Source organism: Eublepharis macularius, chromosome 16 (assembly GCF_028583425.1).
Source record: "Eublepharis macularius isolate TG4126 chromosome 16, MPM_Emac_v1.0, whole genome shotgun sequence".
NCBI classification, from domain to species: Eukaryota; Metazoa; Chordata; class Lepidosauria; order Squamata; family Eublepharidae; genus Eublepharis; species Eublepharis macularius.
This window is the reverse complement of record NC_072805.1, coordinates 1,996,716-2,015,596: the sequence shown is the minus strand read 5'-3', so window position 1 is coordinate 2,015,596 and position 18,881 is coordinate 1,996,716. Positions and strand designations below refer to the sequence as shown.

Below are 18,881 nucleotides of genomic sequence, written 5' to 3'. Positions count from 1 at the left end.
GCATCTGCTCCACTCCCCAAAGCCTGTGTTGGAATAAAATGTTGTGAGTCCTGAAGGTGCCACTAAGCTTCTCTTTATTCTTGCTGCCTGCGACCCATCTGGGACCAGAAGGCCCGCAATCTCATTCATCATCCCAAGACAGAAGAATTTCTAGAAGAAATTGATCACAAATTGGTTGTGATTTTACTTTACACACATACTTTACACACACACATGCCCGAGCAGGGTGTGTGTGTGTGTGTGTGTGTGTGTAAAGTGTGGTCTGGTTGCAGATATAATCATCGATTCAGAAGTTTTTGAAGATTAAAATCCAGTTGAAACCAGAGACTTTTTTGCTGGGAATGATGGGCAGCCAGTTGGAAAGAAGCTCTGGAACTTTGTTTTTATATCTGATCACAGCAGCAAGAGCCCTCGATGCACAAAAGTGGAAAACTCCAACATGGCCTCCAGTGGAGGGATGGTGGATAAAAGTGTTGGGGTTGGCGTCAATGGCAAAACTTACTTCACTGATTAGAGAAAAGAGAGTTACATTTTTGGTGGAATGGAAACTTGTTTATAAACTTTTAACACAAAATAGATGATAAGGACTTGATGACATCTGGATTGATGGATTAAGAATGAAGAACAATAGAAAAAAGGGGGCTCCGAATGCTTGACTTAGGATAAGTGAGACTATGGAAACGATGTATACTTGTTGCGGGGAAAACCAGAACTCAATTTGTAATTTAGTTTTGCGTTTTGTTCTTTTTTCTTTTATTTATGTATTGTCAGTGTGTATTTTTTCTTTTAGAATGTTGTGGTTTTTATCTTTTATGTTTATTGTCTATATAGTTATTATAGTTTAAATAATCTAAAGTGTGGTCAAGTCACAACTGACTTATGGAGACCCTTACTGGGGTTTTCAAGGCAAGAGACAAACAAAGAAGGTTTGCCTCTGTGTAGCAACCCTGGGCTTCCTTGGTAGCCTCCCACCCAAACGCTAACCAGAGCGGACCAAGCTTAGTTTCAAAGATCCGATGAGATCGAGCTAGCCTGGGCCATCCAGGGCAGGGCCCCAGCAGGGAGGAAGGTGGCAAGCTTGGTGGCATCATTAAAGAGAGCCAAATGTCCTGAAAACAGGTATCTTTACATTTTACAGAAAGTGACCACAGTACAGAGGTTCGAGGGCTGGACTAAGACCTGGGTTTAAATTCCCACTCAGCCACGAAGCTCATTACTGGCCGTGGCTCCATCACCCTCTCTCAGCCTAACCCTTCTCACGGGGTTTTTGTGAGCATAAAATGGAGAAGGAGAGAACCATACACATTCCTCAGAGGAAGGGAATAATAAACACGTGACAGATTTTAACGTTATTTATCAGTTACCTCCATGCCCAAGGCACACAATTCATCATACGTATTAAACCCCCACAGTTTTAAAAGATTACATTAAAATATCCTGCCATCATATTTAATTCTATCTTTTAATACATAATGTCATGTCTGAACCCCATCCATGCCAATGCTAATGTGGGTTCATGCTGTACCTTGATGTCCTATTCCCAGTGCCGTAACTGTTTCTTCTGTTCAATTCTTTCACAGAATAATTGCAGGTGTTTATCTAACAAACTGTAGAAGCTTTCAGTCCTCATGACCTTGTATACTACCCCCTCCTGATCATTGCTATGTCTTGCTTTCCAGTATCTCAGCTTGATAGTACAAATATGTGAGATGTTCTCACACGGAGTGCCCGCCAAGATCATGTTTATTGTTGGGAGGGGGAAGGAGCAAACATGTGTGTTAAGAGAAAGGGTTTTTCCACAAGTTCCCATTCCTGTCAATTTCTTGCTCTTAACGCTTAGATGCTTACCTCGCTTCTGAGTAGCCCTTTGGTCATATATATGGAAATGATTTGATTTCTGAATAAAACCATTTAACCAAGAGCTTGGACTTCTTGTTGCAATGGTGCAGAGATCTGTCTGCCATATCCTGTCATCTTTACTTTACCGCATCTTTGGAATGACTGCGTAATAAACACCTCGGTTCTAGAGTGTGTCCCCCTTTCCTATCATCAACCTAAACGTCTTATCAAAGCAGCACAGTGCAGATGCTGGATCCGTCCCCTTGTCTGCATGTGGCAGAGCCTGGGGACAGTTGAAGAGGGACGGGAAAATGCAAGTTACTCCTTCAGGCAAGAGGAAGGTAAACTCAGCAGTGCTTGCTCTTGGGATCGTTTACCTTTTTTAAAAAAATGGATTACTATCTTAAAAAAGAAAATGAACTCTTTAATAAAAGTAAAGGTTAATATCCCCTAATTCAACATGGATTTTTCAATTCAAAAATTGCCTCATGCTTTTTAATAGGAATCATTCTGCTAGAAATATTTTAGTAATCATTTATTTCCCTCATAATGATTGAAAACAGTGTGGTTTTAAGAAACAGTTCAAGTACAACCACAGTAGCAAGCTCTCCCTATTTAAATGGGATTTTCAATCAATAACGTGAAATCAAATACTCTTTCCATTTACTGGAAAGAGCCAAGAAGAAACTTGCATTAGAGGCTCCAATTAACATTCACAAACTCCTGCATTTGTCAAATGAAACAGCGTTTATTTTCCTTTTCTTGGTGCTTGGCTACCCTGAAGAAGTTGTTCTGGGTTGGTTTTGAAATATATTCTCTAATCAGGCAGCAGCAGAGTTTTTACTGGCTCCCTGTCATAGAAGACGAAGTCTGTGGCTTTCAGCAAAGCTTGGATGTCTGATTTTCCACACACAACTGAAACCAAGGAAACAGGCCTGCCAAATATAATTGAAATTTCCAACTTGAGATTTATTTGGATTAAAACAAGAAATTTGGAATAAATGCTTTTGCACATTTGGGGCCCATTAGCACATTTGGGGTGGGTATTTTGTGTAGTATCATTTTCACAAGCATCACACCAGGAATCAATCAAATCAGTTGATTCGGGAGATGCAACCGTGATGGCTCTGCCAACAACATGAAAGCTGATGTTTATAGTCATTCTTACGCAGCTTCTGCTCAGCCCCTGAAACCATGTTCTAACTGAAATGCTTCAGTGCACAGCGGAAGACCAGTGCAGAACTGGATGAAGCCAAACTAGGCGTTGAGGAGCAGGCCATGGAGAATTCTGTTGATTGGCTATAATCCAAAATTCTTTGTACCACTTCGACATATAGATCTGTGTATATCCCCTTAACTACAATAGAGCAACTGTCCATCACATCAAAAACATAGGAGAGGTTGGAGGGAAGCCCTGGGGGCTGCACAGAAAGTCTCTACAGGTAGGTAGCCATTTTAGTCTGCAGTCGAAGAGCAGGATCCGGGTCCAATAGCCCCTTAAAGACCAATTAGATTTCCCAGGTATGAGCTTTTGAGAGTCAAAGTGACACACAGAGTCCCGTGACACCTCAGGCAGCATCGAGCTGATTTGGGCGGGGTGGGCAGCATCCCCACCTGTGGCAATGCTCATGCCTGGCCAAACCAAAGAGGGCCAATGATAAGAGTTACAATACGGACATGGATGCAAACATGCATCTGTTATGCATGCCGAAACCTTCTACTGCACACAGATCTTCCCTCTCCAGCCGAATCCCTGCTAGTAGAGACTCAGTCAACCAGTGTCTAGTTTTGCCTTCACCATAGTTGCATTCAAAGTGCTAGTTATTTTTCCCACAGAAGCAAAAGATTTCATTTATATAGGGGAAGACAAAGGATATGCTCAGGGGGGCACTAAACCTGCCAGATGCCCTGCATTGCCACGAAGCCTCCGTTTGGGGCGCTGTCTTCCTTTCCCCTGTTCCCCCAGTGCTCTTCTCTGCATCTTACAGATCATTAAAGACGTTTTTGGCCTTTATCTGAACAAGGACCAGACAGCCAACAGAAGAGCATGGCTGTGCCTGACAGCATGCCTCTGCCGCTGCCAGCAAGAGTCAAATAGGCCTCCCCGGGAAAAAGCCTCAGCTGCTATCTGGCCCTCTGATGGCTCATTAAGGCCTCTCAGTGATTGCTCTGAGAGGCAGCAGAGGAATCTCCTGCGTTGGCAGTCACCAAAGAACGAATACATCCCCATGGGGGGAGCCTGTGTAGTGCAAAGCAGTGGTCAGTGTACTGGACGAAGATCTGGGAGCCCTGAGTTCCAATCCCTCCTCTTCAGTAAAGCTCAGTGGGGATGCTTGGGCCACTCTGCCTGACAGCCTCACCTGCACCACGGAGTTATTCCTGCCAGGATAAAATGTGAAAGGGGGAACAATGTGCCCCGCCCTGAACTCACCGGGGGGAGGGCAGAAGCAAAACACTCTAGGTGGGGAGATCAGCATTCCTTGCCAAAAGGTTTTCCCACTTTGTGCTTTGATTTAGATTCAGAACTTCCCACCCAACGTTTCTGAGCTGACCGAGGCTGCCCTCAAGTGCATGCACTCCCTGCTCAGGTACCCATGCAGTTCTACTTGATTTCTTCTTCTTCATCCAAGTCAAGCTGCAAAGCTGGTTACAAAGACTCTGTCCCTAACATGTACTTTGGCCTGGTTCCAAACCATTGGGTGTGTGTAAAGCTGGTCAGGTCCTTGTCTCTGCTGGCAACAGGTAGGGTTTGCCTTTGGGATTATTTGCTGCCCGAACCCCTTGGACGTCTCCCTGGCTTGGGCCCCAGTCCTTTGCTTGGGCCTGTGTGGATGGGCAGCTGTGGCCAGCTTAGGCACCTCTCTTGGTCTGCCCCTTCGGCCTCTTGCCTCCCCTCCTGAGTAGAGTAACACGCAGTGTTTGGAGCATTGGAATGACTGTCCCTTCGTAGGTGTGTGCAGGTGTGTGCGGCTCCAGGAATTGATGTTGTTGTTGAATTATGCTGGTGTTATGTTGATTGCTTGAGTTTCCTACTCTGTCCAGGAATCTGTATGAGACCCCTCAATAAACTTTTTTTCCAGTTTTCATATTAGTATTTAGTGTTCTTTCTAAGCTTGTAGCAGGACTTTACCATTTTGTCAAAGATCCCTTATCTTTGGGTTACTGTGGGTTACTGAACAGATAAGGGGCATTCCTTTAAGGCAGGGCTTTTTCTCAGCAGGAACGTGGTGGAACGGAGTTCCGGAACCTCTTGAAAATGGTCACATGGCCGGTGGCCCCGCCCCCTGATCTCCAGACAGAGAGGAATTTAGATTGCCCTCCGCGCTGCAGCATGGAGGGCAATCTCAACTCCCCTCTGTCTGGAGATCAGGGGGCGGGGCCACCGGCCATGTGACCATTTTCTCCGAGGGCAACCCACTGAGTTCCACCACCTCTTTTCCCAGAAAAAAGGCCCTGCTTTAAGGCATTAACTTTGTTAGTTCAGAACTGAGGCTGTGTGTGGGAGGGGAGAGGCTGGAGGGTCTGTTCCTTACCTCAGGCTCTTCTAGTGTGGATCTGGACTTGGATTGGGAGGGGGGCACACTTCCAACGGCACGTGTCTCGTGTATCTGTGTCTTTACAGACCACCCCCCAAGCCCCTGGTGGCCTGATCAGGATTTGCCCGCTGCTGATTTACATTCAAACAGGGCCCCACTTCACTGAGGCGTCAGCCCCTGTAATAATCAAAGAATGAGATGATTCTCACTTACCGATCCAGGTCTCGGGTACGGCACTTTCCCTTCATATGCAGACCAGTGATATTCAGGCCCTTCTTTATGCGCATACGGTCCATTGAAAGCTGCACGGAAACTAGCCATATGATAGACACATATAGCATATCCTCGGAATATATTGCTATAAAATAAAAACCAAAAGAGACTAAAGCAATCTTCCAGGTGGAATTAGCCACGAAGATGAAACACGATGCAGACAACAGGAACTGTCATATACAAATGAGTATGTAAGATGTGCAAAGCCTTCATCAACCACTCACACCAGGGTACGCATGCAGACTTGCTAGGAAGGAATTGAACATATTTGCACACTTGGACAGCAGCACCAGGTAGCAAGTAGCGTCTCCCAGGTGGGATGGGAGACACGGTGGGAATTTGCAAGAGCCTTGCCGGTTGGGTCGATAAGCTACTAGTTGGGGAGGAGGGATGGAAGGGGACTAGGGGTGGCGCAATGTTGCAAAGGGGAGGGCTCCAGAACTGTCTTTGGGATGTGAATGTGCGCTTTGAAACTGACCACGGTAGATGAGAGAATGGACAGTATATGTCTGACACTGAATAGCAGCGTTGTCTGGAGACACAGCATAAGGCAGCCCACCGACCATCAGGGGAGATCAGTTGCAGGAGATGGGGAAAGGCTGGGAACTTGTGAGGACAGCGGACAAAGGCAGTGGCTTGCCTGCACACAACATTGTATATAGTTTGTGCAAATGATGGCATTCTAACATACACGTTCTTATTGGTTGCTGGCTATTATTGGGGCGGGGTTTCTGTGTATATAATGAGGGCTTCTGTTCAGCTTGTTAGTGAGTGTCTAGTCAGTAGTGTCTGCTGTCGTCTGTCTGTTCTGGCTTGCAATAAAGAACCTTGTTTTGGCTGAAATCACTCTGGGCTGCCATCATTCTGAGCTCCAGGCTCAGTTCATCCATACCCTTATGCCCTGACATTATTATGACTGCTTACCTGGTAGTATTGAAGAGTCCATAAATCACTGGGTTTTTGTTATCTCGAGTCTGGAGTAGAAAGACATCCTCTGCAAAAGGGAAGTGTGATGGGGGTTAGCCAAGGCGGCGGCTTTAGTGGCTGCTCTTGCAGATGATCAAGGAAATAGCTTTACACTTGAACTGATGTTGGCTGACTGATAACACACAAAGCAGAGGTGTAACTAAGGCTGCCAGCCTCCACGTGGGGCCTGGAAATCTCTTTGAATTACCACTGATCTCCAGACTACAGAGATTACTTCCCAAGGAGAAAACGGCAGCTCTGGAGGGGGGGGGTCTCTGGGAACACGTGCCCACTGAGCTCCCTCCCTCTCCAAGCTCTACCCGCCCGAGGATCCACCCCTAAATCTCCAGGAATTCCCCAGTTTGGAGTTGGAACCCTAACCACAGCCTTAGTGGGTGTGCCACCATTCCCCTCTTTCACCCTTTCAGTCTTTGTTCTTTTCTACCTCAGGGCCAAGCTAGACATGCAGGGTTTTAGAGCTGGGTCTGGGTTCCCCACAGCCACACAGCCACTTTGGGGAATGGCTGTTAAAAATAAAAGAGAGCCCAAACAGCCTCAGCATACTTTCATGGGAGGAGGAGGAGGGGCTCTCCCCCCCAAGCCGTTCCCCCTGTCAAAATACAGCAGAGGGGGGGGTGTCCCCGTTTTTTCTCCTCCACACAGAGTATTCTGTGCACGTGGAAGAGTAAAAAACTCCACCTGTGCTATTTTGACATGGGGGGAAAGCTTGAAGGGGGGGGGGGCCTCCTCCCCCTGCAGAGATATTCTGAGGCTTTTGGCCTCTCTTTTGTTGTTTCACAGCCATTTACTTTTTAACTGCCGTATGGCTGTGAAAACCTGAGTTGGGTCTGGGAAACCCAAACCCGGCTCTTTAAAAACCTGCACGTCTAGAGACACACTCAGAGGCACCCCCTAGAGAGTTGCCCACAGAACGCAGGCAAGGGCCTTATCCTGGCTGGACAGCCCAGCAGGTGAGAGGAAGAAAAGGGGGACTGCAGGGGAGCTTGTGGCCTCCTGAGGCTGGGGAGGGCGGCCCTGATGGCCTGTATTCCGCTCAATGGACATTTTGCACAGGGGGAAGCCGCTCCTGTTGCCAGCGACATCTAAGCATCATGCACTGGACACCCATGGTCGCTTGTGCTGAGAGGACCATCGTTCTAAACCCTCCCAGAGCATTTCCACTCTGCTCAGAGGCAGCACACGACTCACCCAGCTCATCAAACGAGGTGTCGATGCCGTTCCTTCCTGGCACAGAGCAGACCAGTCGGGTTTTGAGGAACGTGGTCCACTTATTCACCAGCATTCGCTGCCCACCCACATCATTCTGAGAAGGAAGGAAGGAAGGAAGGAAATATCGACAATGGAAGTAGCATCCAACATTTTATCACGAAATTGTAACTTGAATGATGAGGCATGGCTATAAAACGTCTAGCCCCCGACAGCCTCCTTTTCCTGGCTTCTAGTATTCAAAATCTTCAAACAAAACTACGAGTACGGGAGAGGCAGGAACGGCGGCCAAGTTGTGCTTCCTGGTCCCCACATTTCTCCCTCACACCGGAAGGAGGGACTCTCAGCACAGCTCCATGGACATGGAGGCGCTGTTTGGATTCCCCCCCCCCCGCCAAAGGGGCTTCCTGTCCCTGCGCTCATCGTCACGTAGCGGGATGGACCCACCGCCTAATCCCCCCCCCCGCCCACGAGGCAGACGAGGCTACGGCTGTGCTCCTGCTCACGTATTGCTGTCGCCAGCTAGTGGCCACTTCAAATCATCTCCACGTGGCAGCTTTCCCTCTCACTTGCTGTGAAGAGTGGAAGGGCTTGCCACATGAGCTCCACAGCCACAAGGAGCGTCTCCCTGCAATCAGCAGCTGCTTCCGAGCGTGTCCTGTAAGCCTGGAAAGCCACACGAAACCTCTTTCCAAAGGTGATCGAGGCCAATGGACTCTCCACAGCCATCACCTGTTATCGTCTATTGAATCATAAACTCGGAAATGTAAGCCTCCCAGAACATCTGGGAGAACAATCCTCCCTTTTATATAGCTTATGTTTCTGTCCCGGACCCCATATTCTACCCAGAGTGCTGAGAGCTATCAACTTTCTCATTAAAAGGGGCAGATTGGTAAGAATTTTTAATTAAAATCAAGGCAATAACTATTTTTAACTGTCCAGATGTAACTCATGCCATTTTCTCTTAAACATTTTATTTCTGTTAGAAACTAGAATTTAGAGCTTAAGGAGAAAAGGGCCCAGAGCAGGGGCAGTTTGTAACGTTGCGCCGGCCTTACTGACTGCAAGAGCCCCAGGCCCTCAGGCAGTCTGGCCGGCAGCCGGGCAGGAAAAGGCCTGGAGCTTGACTGAGGGAATGGCCCATTTCTTTGCAGGCCCCAGCCAGAGAGAGGAAACCCCAAGAGCAGGAGTGGGTGAAGAAGACTAAGAGCGCACAGGGGAAGAAGCAGCCCTCCGCTTACTCTGGAAGTGAACGTTTGGGCTTGCTGTTCCTTTTGCGTTACTGGTCAGGTCTCCTCACTCTCCTGGCAGGGGGGCCCTTTCCCCTCTCCTCCTGGTGCGTCACCTCCAGGAGGGCCATCATTCTGCAGGCCTTGGGAGCACCCCCACATTCCCCATGGGGTGTTTGGGGCCCAAGTCAGCCTGGTGTGAAGTGTGGGAGCTCTCCTGGGGCCTGTGAGATGTTGCCATTCCTGAGAGGCCTGTTCCCCCGCCTCTCCCCCCACGGGCCAGGTGAGTCGGGGGGGGGGCAGAGGTTGGGCTGCAGGGGACCCCTCACCATGTCTACAACACAGCTTTTGCAAAGGCTATTCAGGAGTCATCTTAATCTTAGAGAATCGGGAACGGCCAAGCACTTCAGTAGCCATTTTTTAAAAAAAACTTCCTCTGGCTATTGCAAGCTTTGCCATCCAAATGTACCTCTCTTTCCCATTGGTGACCTCTGAAATAATCCATTCTGCAAGTTCTTTGGCCCTGGCTGGCTGCCCCCCCCCCCCCCACACACACCAGTGATGGCACTGAGGCCCCCCTCAATCCCCATAGCAGTTGTGCACTTTAAAAAAATTAAAGCAGCGATAAATATACGGATAAACTTCAAGAGCAATAAGAAAAAGGCAAATAGCCTACTTGCAGAATGATTAAGTGTTTTGTAGGCCTAAATATGGGTGAACCGGCAGGTCACACTCACGCGTGTCCCACACTTAACAAGTGTGTAAATGGAGGAGGGGAAAACCTGAGCACAGAACCAGGATCTGATGCACGGATATCAGTTGTGAAGCTGGGAGCAAGTGGGGCTTGTTACGTGCCATCCGCCTTTATGATGTGAGAAGGCTTTGATTAGCACCACTGAGGCCTTTCTTTGCCAGAGAACAAGGGCTGTGCCCTTCAGAGGAACCCAGTGGAGAGAGGAGGTCATAATAATCCCTCCCTATACTGCCTTGGTCAGGCTGCACCTGGAGTACTGTGTACAGTTCTGGAGGCCTCACTTCAAAAAGGATGTGGACAAATTGGAACGGGTGCAGCAAGCACATTAATAACAGACAAGACATTCATAAATGGGCTGGCAGGCTTTATCTGGGATGCATGATCATTTCTCTCGGCAAGACTGAGGGCTGAATGAACATGCAGAGAAGAAAGCCGTAAAGCTGCCGTCCTAAAGGCAATTCTTTGGAAGAAAGCCCCATTACAATACGTTGAACCTTCTTCTGTGGGAATGATTAAGATCTGACCAGCTTCTCCAAATCAGTCAAAGCTCTTTGGCTGCTTCTGTCAGGATCAGCAGCACTGAGGTTTGGTAATCTATTTTTCACTCCACACTAGCTTTGAGTGAAATTTGGGAGTGCACACTTTTCAGAGTTAAGGTGTGGAACAAACCAAACTGTTTCACGAAGCCCTTTATTAAAATGGCATTTCCCCCCTGCCAGACGCCCTCCTTTTTATGCCTTTTTATGTTTCTTGTCACATTTTATTTTACGCCACATAGCTTGGCAATTTCCTTGAGCCAGGTCCGAGCCACACGCAGTGGGTGGTCAACCACCACCCGCCGTATGAGGAGGCGCTGAGGGCCTCCTGGAGGTGGAGCCCGGTGTAAGAGGCGGCTGGGATTTTCCTTTCAGCTTCCTCAGACTCAAAGGACCCGAGCCAAGAGAAGGTTGCGCAACACCAGCTCTGGAATGACACGTGAGGGTTACTTACTGCACAGACTCTTCCTACTCGGGAGTAGATGGCGTGGGCTCCTGTCTCGGCTTCTACAGCTTTTTCAGTAAAGAAATAGTACACCTTGTTATCCTCTGGGTCTTCATTGTCCGGGATCATATAGGTGCCAACAAATTTAGGTTCTTTAAAAAATTCAAAAAGGGAGAAAGATCACATTTATTGGAGTGCCTCATGCTTGTGGGAAATACTTTTAGAACAAAAACTAGGAAAATGTTCCGCACTTTGGTTGCATTTCTTATGAAAGCAAAGACTGATTTGCTGTACCAGGATATATCTTTACCTGGAGTTTAACCCCAGGATAGCTCTGAATTGACAGCATTTGTTAAGGAATATGGGGTGGGGGGAACCCCTCGCAGCTGCCACCAGACTTTGTGCTATCAACAGTACTTAAAACAAGCCAAAAACGCAGATCTCGGACCCAAGGACATTTCAGCCCAAACGTCTTAGTAAAGAGAGCACACACACAGAGAAGGTGAGCAAGAGACAGTCATGCACAATTCTAGATACCGAGGCATAGATTTTTTTTATAGAAAAGGGGATGTGAGGATGCAGAATTAGGCAAGGACTTCACGGAGAAGTGGAACTTGTAGAAGCATTTGAAAGAAAGGAGTGAGGGAACACCGTACCAGTGTTCTGGGGAAGGATTCTAGACCTAAGAAACAGCTGGGGGGGGGAGTTCAACCATTGCCAGAGCTATGAGCCAAGGAAATCTGGCTCAGCTGTAGCCTTCATGACTGAGGAGCTCTTCTGGAGAGCACAAAAATAGGTGGACTGTCGTGAGAGATCCGAGGAGCAGATACAGAGGGTGAGAGAACTTGCCCCTCCCCTGCCTGAGCAAGCTGATGAGTGACAGGCGCGGCACTTCCGCATCAGCACATGCTGGGCTCCTGTGTCCGTTGCTCCTTGAGGCAAGGGCTCACGTCCACGGACGCCTACTGGCTTGAAGCTTCTGCAGGGAGAAAGGGAGGCACCTCTCCCCTCTCCGCCCACACTGGACACTCAGCCAGGGGAGTGTGTGAATCAGCTTGGCAGAGTGCTCAGCTTGTGTCTGATCTCCTCTGCGGCCCTTCCTCTAACCCTGCAGTACAAACAGCGGCATGTGAGCGTTGACCTGATATGAAACTTCTGTGCTGGCCAAAATGCCCCAAAGCAAAGCTTTGGCCAGGACAGACTGTCTCTCTCACACACACAGCCCCTGGAACCAGGTATATCCTGAAGCAAAACTTCTGCTTGGTTAAGGGCTGCCCCAGGCCACTGTTCACAAGAGCACTTTCCAAGTAAGGGCCAAGCTACAAGTGACGCCTTACACAGGTTGGACACTAGTCGGCTTCCCTCAAGTTTTGATGGGAAATGTAGGCGCCCTGGTTTTACAGCTTGGCTCTCCATTACAGCTGCAAGACCAGGATGCCTACATTTCCCGTCAAAACTTGAGGGAAGCTGACACGTGTCCAACCTGTGTCAGGTGTCACTTGTAGCTTGGCTCTGTGATGAGGCCCACACATCCCGGCACTATAGCATTGTGAATGTAACATCTGTTCCCTCCAGGCAAACAAAGCCTTTTTGAAAAAAGAATGCTTGCAGAGACTGTTTGTACCTTTCAAGAGCCGGTCGTCATCTGGCTGGGTCCGGATGTGTGCTGCGTGCCCCATTGTCCGGAAGATGGCCGCATCTCTCCCCCAGTAGTCGCTGTAGAGCCCAGCAAACAATTCGCCACCTGAGAGGCAGAAGCTTTCATGACGAGGAGATAGGAATGCCGTGAAGCAGAGCAGGCTGCGTCAGGCATCCGGTGCCTGTGCCCAACCCAACTCGGCGCACGCGTCAGAATCGATGGTGAATCTCTTTATTTCGGAAGGCTCCTTTCCCATATCCTTCAGGGCATGTACAAGTTGCACGGACACAAGTGAAGCTGCCTTATATTGAAGCAGACTATCGGGCCATCAAGGTCAGTACTGTCTGCTCAGACTGGCAGCAGCCTATCTTATCCTTGAATCTGAGATGCTGTGGATTGAGTCTGCCTGCTTACAAGGTGCCATGCCACAGCCCCTCCCCAAAGTCAAGCATTTCAGGGAGGAAAGTTTCAACTCAGCCTTCCCTTGTCTTGTGTGTGTGTGTGGCATGTTCTGTCAAGTTGCTTTCAACTTACGGGGACCCTGTGAATCAATGACCTCCGAACTGTCCTGTCCTTAGCAGCCTTGCTCGGATTGACCGCCTTCTCCTAACATGCTGTTTTTCTACACATATGGGGATTTGTCTCCATGGATCTGTATAGAATGTCCATTGATCCCCACCCCCAGCAAGAAGCTTTACAGGAGAGGAAAAGCAATAGCTGCTTATTTTAGTGTGTTTCATATACTGGGCCTAAAAGAGGAAGGATGATTCATAGCTGTAGGGCTAAAATTAACTGAGTACTCTGTCATTCAGGTGACTAAAAACGCAGAGCCAGCTCAATATATCCACTCACTTGGAAATAAGTTAAAGGCCCAATTAAGATTGTAAACTGCTGATGCATCCCTTTAAACAAAGGAATTGTACAGATGTTTTACTTTCCTCTCAATAGAACAAACACACTACGGGTTGGGGTTTTTTTTTGGCCACTAGAGGGCTCTCTTGTACCAGAAAACAAGGGGCAGCATTCTGCAAAGGTTTCAAATTAAAGTATGCGGATGTTTTATGCCGCCCCCCCCCATCTGATTCTTTTTTGTCCTTTATAAAACTCTAAGCAAAACCAAGAAGAGCTTGTATATCATTGTATGCATTTATCCCAAGGATCTGAAAATTTTACTTGCCATTGCCATACAAGTATAGATTCATTTCAGTTTTAATTATATATTTGGAAGGAAAGATGCTCCAGCCCTAAACTCTGTAACTGTATATAATGATTCTGAATATTTCGCAGACGGCTGGCAGCTACAGCTAACTCAGAGATCTTTACTGGTAACTGTTAGGGAAATTTCTCCTGTGATGAAATATTGAAAATCCAAGAAATATTTTTTTAAGAATTGTTTTGGGTGTGTGATTCTCTGGTGTGATGTTATTTTTTTGTTCAAACTGGACCATAGGTTGTGACTTGAATGTGCCAGTAATGCTGTTACATGCCCTTAGCCCGCTTGTGAAGCGGGAGGGCAAGGAATCCAAGAAATAAATTTTATAAGAAATTTTTGAATCTGAATGTTGTGTTCATGTTTGCAGCACTAATTGGGTCAGTGAAAAGGGAAATTTAGATCAAACACACGGTTTCCACTACACATGGTCAACGAAAAAAACAACAACAAACCTTTGACCCTGGCCTGCTATGAGGGTCTGGCTATTGCAGGCAGAGGCCTGTTGACTTTACCTATGGAACTTTGGTGTTTCATCAGTTGTTCATTTATGCAATGTAGCAAATTACAGAGATGCTTCCAACTGTCTCTGGAGGTTCCACAGGAGCTTGATAATAACTTTTATATTTTGTGAGCCCCAGTAACTGCTCAAAGGGGGGAACTGGTAGGGAATTTCTATGACCCCTATTCCAAAAGACCTATGCAGGAGCATTCCTTGGAGCTGACCTTTCGCACAGAAGGGGAAAGCTTTTCCTTGTAAGCAGATTCCTTCTGACACTGTTTCAAACACTGTGGTTAAGTGAGGTTAGAAAGCCCCGTTGCAAGGACAGTATCTCTCTTTTTTGACTTTGTACTCCAGAATTTACCTTGGATAGGCACCCTCTTAGGAAGACACCCAAAATTCCCGAGTGGCACCAGACATGGAGCATGTTTATATTGCAGAGAGTTTACTGTCTTGTCAATCAGGCTTGTTTTGTGTTGTGTCTCCTGAAGAATTTGATTCTGAGGAATTGTTTGTATCTAGTTTTGTATAACAATTTTATCACTTTTCTGTAAACAATTAACTTTGGAAAGTATATAAGATTCTCTGCTATGGCTGATCTTTATGCATACGTCATAATGAGGGCATCTGAGCTTTATTATTAAATAAATGTAATAAAACTCCTATTTCTTCACTGATCACAGTTTGGTGTCTTGAATAACGGAGAGTAATGACTGTTATGGAAAATAAAATTAAAGCAGAGTACTTTTAAAAGAAATTTCCCTAACAGTAACTGCTTGGGTGGAGTTGTCCCTGAGGTGTCACAGAGCAGAAAACAAGTATTGCTCTGAAGTAGAACAGTATATTAGTAAATAAAAAGAGAAGTAAATAAACAGTAAACGGCGACATATGTTCAAAATCAGTGAACATTGACATTCACATATGAATCCTGACAATCCTCGATTAGTTTTGTGATGACTGAAAACGAATGAATCTGTCCCCCCTCTACAGCATATGACAGTCAACGTTAACCATCACTTTTAGGCCACCGTCAATGGTCACTAGTCTTGCCTGGAGTTTTCATATAGCCACAAACAGTTATCTGAGATGGTCAACAAGGAGACTGCCGAGCCAACATTAACTGAGCTTTGGGTATGGAGCACATGACGCATTCACACCCCATAATCTCAGCCTGTCCACAGCCTCTGAAACAATTCTGACTCTGTAGTCAAAGCTATGAAAAAGGAGATGATGTGGTGGTCTCAACAAGACAGGTTACTCTCCAACAGCACTTTCTTCAGGCTATAATCTTGAACTGCCACTCAGGGCTAGTCAAAGAAACCACATAAACTGCTGAACATCTGGATTCGAGTCCTGTGGCACCTTAGAGACCCACAGGATTTTCAGGGTGTAAGCTTTGGAGAGTCAGAGCTCCCTTCTTCACACACAAAACAATTGTTCAAGAAGAGGCAGGAATCCCTACTCAGGTGTCTCAATTCTTCTATTTGCTATCTGAGATCTATGAAGGACATTGCAGAGGTGGAAGAAGTACAGAAGAGGTCAACCAAGACGATTAAGGGGCCGGGAGCCCCTTTCCTAGGAGGAAAAGGCTGAAGAGTCTGGGGCTTTTCCCTCTAGAAAAGGGATGACTCAGGGGGGACATGATAGAAGTTTATAAAATTATTCATGGGGAAGACAGAATGGACAGAGAGAACTTTTTCTCCCTCTCCCAAAATACTAGAACTTGGGGGCATCCCATGAAGCTGATGGGCAGGAGATTCAGGACAGGCAAAAGGAAATACTTCTTTACTCAACAAGCGCTTAAAACGTGGACTCCACTGCCAGAGGCTGCAGTGATGGCCACAGGCACAGATAGGTTTGAAAAGGAGTTCATGGCGAAGAGGCCTATCAGTGGTGGCTAACCATGGTGACTCCATATTCAGAGGCAACCTCCAAATCCCAGTGTTAGCAGCCAACATCTGGGAAGGCCTCAAGCATATGCCGTCTCTCCAGGACAGTTGGTTAGTAAACGTATCAGACAGGATGCTGGAAGAGAGGGGCCAGTGGTCCCGCTCCGGATGCTCCTGTTCTCACAAGGAGACTGCTGGGCAACCTGCACTTATCGTGAGCTCAGGCACTTGCACTGTGGGAGTGTAGAGGCAGGAGGACTCTGTGGCCTCGGCGTTAACAGTGTGCCAAGTTATTGATAGGAGCCCAGGCACCTCCTGAGGAAACCGCATCGGATCTCCCCCCAAACACATTGTGGCCAACGTGGATCTGTAAACCGAGGCTGGCCAGACCCTCAGCTCCACCAAGCCGCATACAGCAACCTTCAAAAGTGCAGGAGCCACAAGACACACAACCTTTACGTCGTCTATACTGACATTTTAGTCAATGGAGTAGATCAGAGCATTTGAAATCAATTGCCCATCAGTTTTCTTCATCTGAACATATTTGATTCTATAACTAAAATTAAATTTTTCAGGTTGGGAATGTTTTCATTTCCCAAGATTCTTTCTTTGTAGCATTATTTTAGATTTAATTTCAAAATATTCATGTAATTGTAACATTGCTAATATTTTGCTTTCCGTTTATAATAAATTACATTTCAAGCACAATGCCTGAATGAATTCCTTGTGCACTGTGAAAAATGTCCTTGTAAAGCTTCCAATTTCACCCACAGCCCCTTTGCCTCCAACCTCTGCCAACACGCACTTCCTCGTGGAAGGAAAAGATCACCCATCGATTTGACATTCGGAACCGTACTTTAAGAATTAATTCCATATCTCATCCTTCTCTTCTTTCTGCCAAGGATACTTATAGGCTGGAAATCCATCCTTGACAACAGAGGAAGGCTTCTCAGAGGAGGAGGAGGAGGAAGACCCCCGGAAGGGGAGGAAGCCCCCAAGAGTTTGTCCCCAGTATGCCCATATTTCATTTCAAAACGGATAAATAGGGTTGGGGGCCAGTGGAGACTTTTCTGCTGTCTGGGGAGGGTCCCATGGCACACACCTTTAAAATGCCAGTGTCCAGTTGCCACGACTGGGCATAGTCTCTCTGGGCCATTTCCTTCCCACCCCAGGATGGGTGAGGGAAGGGTCAGCCGGGTTTGGCCTGAAGGGCTCCATGGAAAGACGACGACCGAGCCACGTGGCAGTGCGCTCGCCATCGCGGGTGCGGCAGGGAAGGCAGGCTGGCTGGACCGAACTTGCAGGTCCCTGGCTGCTGCTGCGCGCCTGATGGAGGGGGCTGGTTCTCACCCCATGGGCCCTGCTGCCACGGCTTGCCTGAGACTTCCCCAGGGTCAGGGCCTGGTGGGACTCCCCTGCTGTCTCACAGTACAGCAGCAGACTGCTGCAGAGGGAAAGGTCTGGGCTAGACGGGGGGCAGATGAGAGGAGGGCGGTGGGAAGTGCATCGCAAGGCACGCTTCCTTTTTAAAGACCATCATCATCATCATCCTCATTTCAAGAGCTTCCTTGGTCTCTGCCAACCTGCCAGTGGGATCTATTGCCAAGTAGATCTTTGCTTATTGGAAGCCGGCAGGAAAGTCCATTTCAGACATTTGGACCCAAGAATTCCTTAGCATTTGTATGTAGCGGTACCTGTGGACTGTGAACTCCTGACTGACTGTAATTCATACCTTATTACAAGTTCACCCCTTCAGAAGGGAATTGTACAACAGGGTTTTCCTTTAGCCTCCAGTAAGAAGACACATGGAAAGCCTATTAAAATGCCAGGCAGGGCATTTCCAAGCCAGCCCACAAGGAAACAAAGCACTCAGACCAACAGGGGGCTTCATCCAGCTTGCATTAAGCACTTTGAGGCCCCATCTTCCCCCAGGAGTGTTAAGCAGGCATTCTCCTATTGAAATTAGCAGAATTTGAGAAAATGCATAACTGGGGCTGGATCGTGCCCAATATTGTTAACGAAAGGAAGGAAATGTCAGGGACTGTCCATATCTTAGTCCTTATTGAAGACATCCCGAGTAAAAAGGATTTTAAAAACATGACAAATGCCTCTAACATCTAAAAAGACTCCAAGGGATCATTATGTGCTGATGCAAGGATTCCGTCCACGTATGCAAATCCTGGGCGCCAGCCAAGGGCACCCCTCCTGAGGGAGCCGGCCCTGCAGGAAGCCTGCCTGCACTTCACACCGCCAGAAGGGGGCTTTCGCATGGGCCCTGGAAAGCACTGAGCCAAGCAACAAACTGCAGGTGTTCTCCCTTCTGCACTACCCGTCCCTGGCAGAGGGTGTGCGATGGAGGAGGAAGGCCACTCGTCAGCCTGAATCCATTTGCCTTTGGACACCAGCCCTGTGCAAACATGAATGAAACCCAGAAATATAACTCTGTGTGGTACATTTGAATCCTCTCCTTCCTCTAAGAGGCCTGCCTGTGGGTATTTCATGGACTCAGAGGCTTGGAAGGGACTCTAGGGTCATCTAGTCCAGCCCCCTGCACCAACTCTCTCTCCTCCCCACTCCCCCAGTGACCCCGGCTCCAGGCCCAAGCTGAATGCCTGCTGGGACTCAGCTGCTTCCTTACCAGTCAAGCTGAGCTGCCTTCCTAACCACCACGCCACTCGGGCTCCTTGGGCTGGTTGGGGAGAGCCTGCTTGCATTTTCATGGGCTTCAGTGGCCCACTGGGTGGCTGCCTGGGGTTGTAATGAATCCTTTGGGGGAAAGTCAGTCAGTCAGTGTTGACTGTACCATATTGAAGCTGAAGAACCTTGATTTTGAAAA

At 47.6% G+C, this 18,881-nt stretch overlaps 1 protein-coding gene across 1 annotated transcript in view; it reads right to left on the bottom strand.

Moving 5' to 3' along the window:
• Positions 1–18,881, bottom strand: part of SEMA3E (semaphorin 3E) — a 222,030-nt gene that overhangs the window by 40,815 nt on the left and 162,334 nt on the right. Inside the window, exons 6-10 of the mRNA XM_055000402.1 lie at positions 12,430–12,549; positions 10,815–10,957; positions 7,824–7,938; positions 6,573–6,642; positions 5,589–5,733 (exon numbers count right to left, since the gene is read on the bottom strand). Coding sequence (XP_054856377.1) covers positions 5,589–5,733; positions 6,573–6,642; positions 7,824–7,938; positions 10,815–10,957; positions 12,430–12,549 — 593 coding nt within the window. The remainder of the gene's footprint in view (positions 1–5,588; positions 5,734–6,572; positions 6,643–7,823; positions 7,939–10,814; positions 10,958–12,429; positions 12,550–18,881) is intronic.